This window comes from Chelonia mydas, chromosome 14, assembly GCF_015237465.2.
Source record: "Chelonia mydas isolate rCheMyd1 chromosome 14, rCheMyd1.pri.v2, whole genome shotgun sequence".
In the NCBI taxonomy this organism is placed as follows: Eukaryota; Metazoa; Chordata; order Testudines; family Cheloniidae; genus Chelonia; species Chelonia mydas.
The window spans coordinates 25,700,256-25,712,089 of NC_051254.2; the positions used below are offsets into that span (position 1 = coordinate 25,700,256).

The 11,834-nt window shown below is 51.1% G+C and overlaps 1 protein-coding gene across 19 annotated transcripts in view; it reads right to left on the bottom strand.

Annotated features, from left to right (window-relative positions):
- The window catches only part of MAP2K4 (mitogen-activated protein kinase kinase 4), a 175,973-nt gene extending 164,642 nt beyond the window's left edge, over nucleotides 1-11,331 (bottom strand). For 7 of the 19 annotated variants that reach the window (XM_037914648.1, XM_037914643.1, XM_043527645.1 and 4 more), the window contains exon 1: nucleotides 10,616-10,754. In XM_037914648.1, the coding sequence (XP_037770576.1) occupies nucleotides 10,616-10,739 (124 nt within the window). In that variant the 5' untranslated portion in view covers nucleotides 10,740-10,754. Of the gene's footprint in view, nucleotides 1-6,799; nucleotides 6,923-10,615; nucleotides 10,756-10,943 lie in introns of those variants that run through there. The other 12 variants (XM_037914651.2, XM_037914644.2, XM_037914654.2 and 9 more) reach the window with 11 other exon arrangements.
- Between the last annotated feature and the right edge of the window lie 503 nt (nucleotides 11,332-11,834).

Below are 11,834 nucleotides of genomic sequence, written 5' to 3' on the forward strand. Positions count from 1 at the left end.
ATTCAAACTGGAAATAAGGCACATATTTTTAATAGTAAGACTAATTAATCACTGGAACACCTTCCCAAGGGAAATGATGGATTCTCCACCACCTAGAGTCTTTACATTGTGCTTGGATGTCTCTTTCTAAAAGATCTGCTCTGGTTCAAACACAAGTTATTGGGCCTGATGTAGGAATTAGTGGATGAAGTTCTCTAGCTTGTGTTATACAGAAGGTCAGACTAGATAATCATAATGGTGCTTTTTGGTCTTAAAATTTATGAAAGATCCAGCCTTGAAAGAACTGTGAGAAAGTACCAGAGAGCCTTCTCCAGAACACTGCTGCTGCAGTGCTGCAATTGCTACTGCTCTGAATAGAGAGGCTGGGGATGAAGCTGGGCGCAGAGTACCATGGCAGAAGGGCCATGAAAATATCTGTAAGGAAATGTTTATCTTCGCTAATAGAACACAGTGAGCTGAGTATTGGGAAAAAAGATCCAGGGTAGAGCCCTTTGTGGACATAAATCGGATATCCACGGAGCTGCAGGGCTCTACCAGGAACTGCAGCAGCGAAAGCAGCAGCATGTCGGACCACCGCTCACAGGAGCCACTGCCATGCACCGGCAGCTCCTCCGATGCAGCTGTACCGCCCCCAGCCCCACCCACCTGGGCAAGCACCAGGCTCATCGGCAGCTGTCCCTGGTCACACTAGCGTGTGCAAGTGGCTCAAACATCCCCGGACAGGAGACCCAGACTGTTGCGTGGAAGGGACTCCTGTCCAGGGACATGAGAGCTACTTGCACACACTAGGGCATGGGTGGGCAAACTACGGCCCGCGGGCCACATCCAGCCCTCCAGCCAGTTTAAAATGGCCCTCAAGCTCCTGCTAGGGAGCGGGGCCTGGGGCTTGCCCTGCTCCTGGGCTCCAGCTGGGGAGCGGGGTCAGAGGCCACTCTGCGCGCACATCCCAAGGCTCCCGCAAGCAGCAGCATGTTCCCACTCCAGCTCCTAAGCTTAGGAGCAGCCAGGGGGCTGCACACACTGCCCCCGCCCCAAGTGCCACCCCCGCAGCTCCCATTGCCTGGGAACTGTGGCTAATGGGAGCTGCAGGGGCAGTGCCTGCAGATGGGGCAGCACGCAGAGCCTCCTGGCCACATCTCTGCATAGGAGCTGGAGGGGGGACATGCTGCTGCTTCCAGGAGCTGCTTCAAGGTAAGCGCCAGCCGGAGCCTGCACTCCTGACCTCCTCCCGTGCCCCGACACCATGCCCCGAGCCCTCCCCCCCGCCCTCTGAACCCCTTGGTCCCAGCCCAGAGCACCCTCCTACACCCCAAATCCCTCATTCCCAGAACCTGCACCCCAATCCCCTGCCGCAGCCTGGAGCCCCCTCCCGCACCCTGAACTCCTCATTTCTGGACCCACCCCAGAGCCCGCAACCCCAGCCAGAGCCCTCACCCCCTCCTTCACCCCACCCCCAATTTCGTGAGCATTCATGGCCCATCATACAATTTTCATACCAAGATGTGGCCATTGGTCCAAAGAGTTTGCCCACTCCTGCACTAGGGCAACCAGTGACAGCTGCCGATGAGCCTGGTGCCTGCCCCAGTGGGTGGGGCTGGGAAAGTATAGCTGTGCTGGAGGAGCTGCTGGTGCGGGGCGCTGGCTCCTGCAAGTGGCAGCCAGACATGCAGCTGCTTTTGCCACTGCAGTTCCCAGTAGAGCCCTGCAGGGCCGCCGATATCCAATTTATATCCAGAGATATAAATTTTGTACCCACACAGGGCTCTAATCCAGGGCAGAAAGCAGCTGACTCCTTCTGAGGGCTGGTGGAGACCAGCATACTCCAAACTTTAAAACGACATTGGAAACATAAGACTCATACAGAAAGCTCCTTACCCAGATGTGAAAGGGTATATAAACCCCCACAGAACGAGAGGTTAACTAGAGACTGAGAACTCTATTAGCCCAACTTGTCACATCTGAAGAGTGGATTAGACTCACGGAGGAGTTAAAAGAAAAGAGTTCAGTATAGTTGGGAGGAGGAAATCCAGAAGAGAGGTGGTTTGGAGTTTCCTCTCTGTGGCAAGCCACCGACAGAAGCCAGGCAGAGGAAGAACAAAGATGAACTAACAGCTCAAGCCCAGGGTGGGTGGACATTGCTTAGTTTGTATTTTTGTCTGTTTTCTGGTTTTGCTGAGAGACTCCAGGGAAAAGCCCTGCATGTCACTGCTCTTCAAGAAAAGTGAGGCTGAAGAGGAGTCGAGGAAGGGCAGAAGATGCTGTCTTGATTACTACTACTTTATCAGACATTATTCAAGACTTTGATACCCCTGAAGGGGTGAAACTCCCTTGTCACCTGACTGTATGGCCACGCCACCACCATTACCACATCACTGAAGTCAGTCACAAGGTAGAGAATGGGGCAGAATTGCTGACACAACATTCACACCACGAGGGGGTGCTCCAAAGATTGAAACTAAAACAACTCTATAACAAAGCATCGCCTCATTGAAAACCTGATGAATTTTTGCCATTGGTGCTGTTTGCTTCCTGCATTGCCAGGCTGAGCAAAATGCCAACAGACTGGACAGTTTCTTTTTCTCTTTTAATTTCACTTTTTAGTGAGGCACACTTTATCTGAAATTTAGCACAAATTTCACGTTTTGTTTAAAAAACAGATATCTTATCAAACCCAAATCCATAGGAAACTTGTGAACTCCAAAAGCAGTAGACATTAAAAGTCTGCTTTAGTTCGATATTTTGTGGGCTTTATTTTAAACATAAGCAAGTTCTCTTCTCTATAAATGCCGTATAGATATTAGATTCCCATTCCAACTACAATCATGTATCCCAAGCCCTCCGTATTCCACACATATAGGAACTATAAACAAAATGTGATTGTAAGTGTGTTTCCACCAAACTTACTTTTGAAAATTACATAGAGGAAAAGAAGGGAGACTTTCTCCATTCAACTTTGTTTCTTTAGATGGCCCTGTCTGCACAGGCAAAAAGAGTGTATTTTTCATTCATGAGTTCAATCAAGTTAACATAACAATTGGAAAGCCCTCTTAACAGCTCTGAAGACAAGCTAACACATTTGGACCCTGCCTTCACTAAGAAAAAAGGTATACACATAACAGCTGAGTGTGGATAAACACAGTAAGTAATGTCATCTCTGAAGTGGTGCAGCATTTTAAGTGCAGACAAGCCCTAACACACCCATGCAGAAAAAGAGCAGTTCTTGCTTCTGCCCTATTGCCACCATCACAAGGAGAGCTATCATTTATATTTTTTTGCTATAAATAAAATCAATGCAAGGTTTCAAAAAACAAGGCAAATAGCGTTTTATTACAGCGTTTCCTCTGTATGAAAACAGTATAGTCTCAGTCTGAAGCAGTCGAAAATGCTGCTAATGCAGAAAGGATTTTTCAAAGGTTTAAAACTTTAAAAGGTTTCAACTTTAAAAACACCAACTGCACTGAAAGACAGTGTATTTTTTAAACAAGGGCTTGTCTACGCTACAAAGTTAAGTCAACATAAGGCAGCTTACATCATCCTAACTATGGAGATGTACACACTACCCCATGCTTTTCCCGCCACTGTCACACGCCTGCTACACCGACTTAATAAAACCACCTTGACAAGAGGCGTAACGCTTATGGCGACATAATTAGAGCGACACAGTGTTGGTGTAGACACTGCATTGCTTGCGTCGACCTAAGTGGCCTCCAGAAGGTGTGCTCCAATGCCCATCGTGACCGCTCTGCTTCCCTGCAGCCAGGTACACAGGTATACACCCCTTCCCTTTTAAAACCCCGGGGAAGTTCTGAAACTGCTCTTCCTGTCTGCTTGCCATGTGAGCTAACATAGCAACTGACCAGGCCAGCTCCACGCACAAATGCGCTCCTGCCTGGAGTACAACGAAAGTGGTGGATCTACTGGATCTGTGGGGACGGGAGGCTGTGCAGTCACAGTTCCACTCCAGCAGCAGGAACTTTGATATCTAAGGCCAGATCACTCGGGCCATGGAGGACAAAGGCTATGCCAGGGACACGTAGCAGTGCCGTGTAAAACTCAAGGAGCTCAGGTAGACATACCAGAATGAAAGGGCGGCAAATACTAGCTCTGGTGTAGAGCCGCAGATATGCCGCTTCTACAAGGAGCTGCATGCCATCCTCAGTGGCGACCCCACTTCCATCACCAAGAGCCCTGTGGCTACTTCGGGGGGGGGGGGGGGGCAGGGGCTGGATTCACTGGCCACCAGAGGGAACCTCGAGGAAAACATGCTGGACAAGGAAGTGAAGGAGGATGGGAGACAAGCAACAGGGAGATCTGGTGGAGTGGGGAGCCAGGACCGCTTTTTGACTCCAGAGAAATCTAGCCACTCCCTGCAGTCCAGTGAGCTGAGCCTGATGCAGGCGACGGAAGCTCTGGTGTGTATTCAGTTTGCTTCAATACCTTAGGGACACATCTACTCATGTAACGCTTTTTTTAATCAGGCTACAAAAGGTAGTGAAATAACCAGTACAGGTAGAGTTGCTATCTGCTTCTCATTCCCCTGTAGAGCTAGACAGAGGGGGCCCTACAGAAAAATTTGTTTATGCACACTGGGATGTCCCATGAATCCTCCACAGAGATCTCCAGGAAACTTTCTTAGAGGTAATCTGCAATCCTCTGCCGAAGGATTATTGTTTCTTCCTCTGCAGTAGGCCACTTTGTCACACCACTGGGCAATTACTTCAGATGACACCATTGCAGCACACAAGCTAGCAGCATACGGATCCAGGCTGCAGCCACACGCATGCAGGAAGTGCTCCCTTGCAGCCTTGCTTACCTTCAGGAGTGAGATATCAGCTACAATTATCTCTGCCTGTGGAAAACAGTGCCAGCATTCAGTACAATAGTCCTATGCACTTGTACTGATAACCCAGTGCTACCCCCTGCCCTTTGTTCCAACTAACCCACTTCACTCTGGGCTTGGCTGAGGCTGCCAGCGAGCTCTATGACTCATAAGGGAACGTGAGAAAGTTGTGCTTGTAACTTGTTTGGATCAAGCGGTGCAAGTGGACTGAAAATAGGACCTCTGTCCATTGTTTCTTTAGCAGTTGCAGATGTGGCCTTGAGGGTCTCCTCATGCACACTGGCGGAGCAGCTCGGCCAGATAAGGAGGAGAAAGAAGAGGTCTAAGGAAGACATGTTCAAGGTGTTGCAATCCTCTGGTGCTTCGGATTGCGAGCCAAGAGCTTGGAGAGAGACAATCAATGAGAACATGTGGAGGGATACTGAGGAAAGGAAGCAGGGCCAGGAACAGATGATAACACTGCTCGGGAACAAACAGATATGCTGCAACCTCTGGTTGAACTTCAGGCTGAACACATCCGTGCTCACCTCCCTCTGCAGCTCACAGAGAACTGCATTCCATGACCTCCCTACACTCTCCACACATGTTCCATGTATCTTCCATTGCTGCAACAGTACACCAGGCACTCCACCACGCAGGAGATTACACACAACAGCTAGACATACAGCCAGACGCGAGAGCCTCATTGGCGTATGTGCTTGTGAATTCACTGTCCCTTCTCCTTCAAAGATACTGTGTGTATGAAGTATACCTCAGCATGACATAGGTATGTTTCCATAGGTGTGGAAAGTGAATGAATCTTTATTATTCTCCAAACACATGGTGACTGCTGCTAACATTCAGAGATAGTAGCAATAGATTCATTTGCATTGTTATAGCACAGAAAGCAATCATTACAAGGTTCCTACCACAGTCAAAAAAAAACAATTCCAGGCTCAGCACATTTCAGCTACACACATTACTGTGGCTCATTGTTGAAATGCTCCTTCAAAGCCTCCCTGTTCCAAATAGCTCCCTGTTGAGCCCCTCTGAGAGCCCTGGTATCTGGCTGCTCAAAATCAGCAGACAGCTGTTCAACTTCCAGACCGCACCCATGGGGAAACTTCTCCCCCTTTGCTTCACAGATATTATGAAGCTCACAGTAGGCAGCTATGACCATGGGGATATTGCCCTCACTGAGGTCTAACCTCCTGAGGAGACAGCACCAGTGACCCTTTAAGCAGTCAAATGCACATTCAACAGTCATTCTGCATCTGCTGCCCCTGTTGTTGAAGCACTCCTTCTTGCTGTCAGGCATGCCGGTGTACAGCCTCATGAGCCACAGCAGCTAGGGGTAGATTGGGTCTCCCAGGATTACTATTTGCATTTCCACATCCCCAGTGGTAATCCTCTGGTCTGGAAAGAAAGTCCCTGCTTGCAGCTTTCTGTACAGGCCTGTGTTTCTAAAGATACATGCGTCATGCACCTTCTCTGACCAGCCCATGTTGATGTCAGTGAAATGACCCCAGTGATCCACAGCGCTCGCAATACCAGAGAAAAGTAGCCCTTTCTGTTGAAGTACTCCGTCAAAAGGTGGTCTGGTGCCAAAATAGGGATATGCATGCCATCTATTGCCCCACCACAGTTAGGGAATCCCACTGCCGCAAAGCTATCCACTATTTCACGTACATTACCCAAAGTCACAGTCCTTCATAGCAGAATGCAATTAATGGCCCTGCAAACTTGCATCACAGCAACCCTCATCTGTGGATTTCCCAACTGCAAACTGATTGCAACTGATCGGTAGCAGCGTGGCATTGCCAGCTTCCACCTAGCAATTGCCACTCGCTTCTCCTCCATGAATGCAGCTCTCATTTTGGTGTCCTTGCGCCGGAGGGCAGAGGTGAGCTCTGCACATAGTTCCAGGAAGGTGGTTTTGCACATCCAAAAGTTCTGCAGCCATTGCTCGCCATATCATACCTGCATAATGATGCAATCGCACCACTCAGTGCTTGTTTCTCGAGCCCAGAACTGACGGTCCACCACGTGCAGCTGCTCCGTGAATGCTAACAGCAATCTTGAATTGTTTCTTTCCATGGCACACTGTAAGCCAGACACCAAGGCATCGTCATCAGACATTCAGCTCATAAAATACTGCAGGATCAGGTGTGTTGTGTTCATAATGCTCACCACAGTACTGGAGAGCAGTGCAGGATCCATGCTTTCTAAGAGAGATGGCGGATGCACAAGTTACCGGGGCTGTTGAAAGTGGCATTAAATATACTAGGAAGCCCGTGGAATGATGGGACAGAGAAAACTATATCATGGAATACTGAAACTGCCCCCCTGAGGCATTGCAAACCCTTCCCAAAACACCCTGGGGCAGATGGTGGCAAGTTGCACAGTGTGATAGCTACCCAAGGTGCACTGCTCTCTGTGTCAATGCCACTGTGGACACACTCTTCAGAAAAAAGGACATGCAACAGCAGTTTAATTACAACGGTGGCTATATGTCAACCTAACTTAAGTCAACTTAACTTTATAGTGTAGACATTGCCCAAGTCTCTAATTTTTGCTAGGGGTAGAGGGTCAACCCTCAGACATTGACGAAAAGACCTGCTACCTTACCCTATAGTAACACTATGAAAAGCTGAAATGTTAGCCACAACCAAAATAAGAGACTAGTATTTTAACCATAAGTTGATGATTGAAGTATTCTTAGTCTATTTTCCCAAAGCAAATATTAAGGTAACAGACAAAAGAAACAAGAGGGATCAAGAAATAAAGAACAGCTCAGTGAATGGGGATGTAATCACTAGGAGCCAAATCAGAACTGCTCCTCCCCAATCCAGCAAGAGACTGGCTGATAAAGTGTGACACAAGTCTTGTTTACTCATAGAAATTACTATATCAGTTTCCATTTGGTTTGTTACTGAATTAACACACAACAAGACACTGCAGTATCTATCCAGAAACAAACTTGGGGCTACAAAAATAGGTTGTGTTTCAAAACGTTAGATAATGCAAATTTAAACACAATTTTGTACCTAGTGCAGAAAGGTTGTGTTTAAGAACATATTAATGGGCTATGGGCAACCATAAAGAGACCCCAACATTTACCACGATCAGCTAAGGTTTTTAAACATCACTGCCTTTGTGCCCACTAGATACTAAGTGGTGTGTAAATACACATTACTTAAAGCATGTTAGCTAATATCTTAAAACACAACCTATTTGCCTAGTCTGGACATGCCCTCGGGAAAGTGACATTTGGGCAGAGGCTACAAGTCAGCACTTACAATGTTCAGTTTACTAGGGTTACAGTTCTTAAGTCAAGTGACAGACCTATTCTTTATCTGGTTTTTTATTAAGAAACTAGTTTCTAAATAAAACTGTACCCACTATTAGACTGTTTTCTGAGCCCTTGTGCTGGAAAATGAGGGATGCACTGAGCCTGGCTTCTCCCAGTACTAGTTTCCAACTATGCTCATGGAGGGGCAAAAATGTATGCCCGTTTTTCCCTTCCAGCCACAGCGTTTGTGCAGCACACATGCCGCTGGAAATTCTACAGGAAGTAACTGCAGCCTAAACGAACACAAAAAAAGAAAAGCCTCATGCTCTGCATCAGATCAACCTAACATTCTGGGAGATCCCAGTTTAAACCTTTACCCAGAATGGTGGGCAAAGAACAGCCAGACTGGGATGAGTCACTTGCCACAAGAAATATTTAAGAAGGAGACAGAACACTGATCTAATAAGGTACAGGTTAAACCTCTCTAATCCTGCACTCCCTGGTCCGGCAATATCTGTGGTCCGGCATAGGCGCCAACTCCATGGGTGCTCCAGGGCTGGAGCATCCACGGGGAAAAATTAGTGGGTGCGGAGCATCCACCGGCACCAAGCTCCCCCCTCTGTAACCCTCCCCCGTGCCTCTCATGTGCCCGTGCTTACCAACTCCTGCTCCTCCCTCCCAGTGCTTCCGGAGCGCCACGAACAGCTGATTCGCAGCATTCAAGCTCCGGGAGGGAGGGGGAGGACGTGGGGCCAGCAGCTGGGACCCCAGGCGGGGGGCCAGCACCCCAGGCGGCAGCGAGACCCCCGAGCAGGGGGTCCTGCTGGGTGCAAAGCCTGGGGGTGCTACAGCACCCCCTGCATCCCTACTTCCCGTACCTATGGAGACCCACTGGCACTCTGCATTGACCTCCCATGGTTTGGCTAATTCTCTGGTTCGGCACTGGTCAGGTCCCGAGGGTGCCGTACTAGAGAGGTTCAACCTGTATAAAACCCAGACTAAAACTTGCCTACCTTTGGCAAATGTTCACTTGTTTATATACTTTAACTCAATGACTCTTCAGCTGCAGAGCTTACATGTGTTAGTGGGAGGAAAATGCAGGTCCTACATCAAAATAACCTGCTGCAGCAGAACTATGGGAAAGGATCGGTGCCATGTCTAACCTGCACATTCATGCTTAAAACAAAAATCAAGAGCTTATTTGCTATTCATATAGTTACCAAATAAAAGGGTAGGAGTCTGAAATGAGAAGTGAATGCCTTCCCGATAAGAATGGCTACTTTCTTATTGTTTAGAGCAGTGCTTCTTAAGCTATCTGATGTGGGGGACTTGCAATTTTTTTTTCCAATATGTGCGCAGACTGGCAGCTGATGGCTCGCGGACCAGCACCGGTCCGCAGACCACCACTTTGAGTAGCACTGGTTTAGAGATCTTCAGAGACAGTCAAAACACCACTAGCAGGATCTAGTTGCCCCTAAAGAGGAGTATGTTCAAATATATGTAACAGCTTTCAAGCTACATTAAGTGTGTATTTCTGAGCCTTGAGCACCACCTCACAGAATAGGAGACAAGGCTCCAACATCAGCTCAGATTTACATGGTAAAAACAGCATTTCTTCTGCTAGTCACTAATGTGTAGAAGGCAAGTGGAGGTGGTATGCAGTCACTAAATAGCACAGCACTGCCAACACTGGCATCTGGACATCCCCCCCCATCACTTCCCAAAGCAGTCACCAAACACAGGTACGGAGCACCCCGTGCGCACTCAAACACCCCTAGCCCTAGGGAAAACAGCACACCGGCACAACCCCCAGCACACTCAGCCACCCCGCCCCCAGATTGACTCCCCCTTCAATGCTTCTGGCACACTCACCTCAGTCTCCCCTCTGACACACACACTGCAGGCACACTCGAGTATGCCCCCGCACATACACACACACATTCACACAGCAGGCAAACTTGCATCCCCCCCGCATCTGGCAGGCACACTTGCACCCCCGTACTCATGCACGCGCACCCTGTGGGCACACTCACACACACATCTGCACACGCACCCTGTGGGCACACTTGCGCCCCCCCCCCACACACCTGCACCCTACAGGCACATTCCCCCACCCCCACCCTGTGGGCATACATCCACACACACACACTGCAGACACACTCGTGACCCCCATACACACACTCATGCACCCTGTGCACACATTTGCACACTTGTGCCAAACACACACACACCCGCACCCTGAGGGCACACTCACACCCCTCATACACACCCGCACTCTGCGGACACACTCGCCCCCCATCGCCCCTGTGGGCATACATCCACACACACACACACACACACTGCGGGCACACTCCCGTCCCCTCCCCCACACACATACACGCGCGCACACACACACACTACGGGCACACTCCCGTCCCCCATCCCTCCCCCTACACACACTGGGGCCCTTCCCCCAGCCTGCCGCCCCCCTCCGCGCAATCCCGGGCCCATGGCCGCCGCAGCACCTGAGGCCTCTCGGTCCGGAGCGCGGCCCCCAGGGCGGGAGTCGGACGGTTCCCTCTCGGGGCCGCTGGCCGGGCGCCCGTCGCGAGGGCTGCGCGGCGCCCCGGCCCTCGCCTCACAGGCCATCGCGGTTCGGGGGGCCCGGGCCCGCCTCCCGCCGCTGAGCAAGGGAGCGCCCGGCCGAGCCGGGGCCTAGCCGGACCCGAGCTGCCGGCCGCACCGGACCGATGAGGGCGGCCCGGAAGCGGCCGGGCCGAGGTGCGGAGCCCGGGCCGGGCGCGCCGTTGCGGGGGGACCGAGCAGGCGGGGCCTGGCGCGGGGGTCGCTCACCCTGCATGCTGCTGACCGCCGTGTGCGCCTGGGAGCCCGGAGTGCTGCTCCCGCTGCTGGAGCCGGAGCCGGAGCCGGAGCCGCTGCTGGGGCTGGGAGTCGCCATTGTGCGCGCCAGACACGGAGCAGCGCGGAGGCTGCAATGCAGCAGGGACCCTCCCAGGCAGGACACCTAGAGCCCCGACTCCGTATAGCAGGCGCCTGAGCCTGCCCGTCCGCCTGTCCGTCCCCCGGGCTGGGGCTGCCGGCTTAACCCCTCCCAGTCCCACGCAGGACACCTAGAGCCGGGCGCCGGGCAGGCGCTGAGTCGGCCCGTCCGTCCGCCTGGCAGCTGGAGTTCGCTCAGCCCCCGAAAGGGATCTGCGGCCAGCGCGTCTGGGCTTCCTCCGTGCCCAGCGAGCCCGAGCCCTGCTATTGCCTTCGCAGGGAAGGGAGAATCTCCTGGCCAGATCCTAGCCCAGGGTCGCTTATTAGTGTCTTGGCTGCAAGTGGTCTCGTCCCCTGGGGCAAGAGATTCACACAACTGGACATGGATGATTCCTCTGCAGCCCCGACTCTGAGGGTTTCACAGTAGGTTATGGTCCAAGAGGACTTCTGGGCCAAGTCACTCCCGAGGACGAAGAGGAGAAGCTGCTTACCTTGTAATTCATCAACCCACTCACCTCTTAGGTTCCATATATTCCCTCTCTATCCCTGCCCTTCTTGTTACCCCTTTCGCTTCCCAGTCTCCTGCTACCTCTGGAATGGCCAAGGAAGGTCACTGTCATCCACCACCTATTCCTTCCCTGCTCCCTCCATCTCCTAGCACTGCTGGAAACCTACCTCACACACATCCCAACACACACTACCTCTGCAGCTGCACTCTCATTTTTTCACACACACCGCATGTCA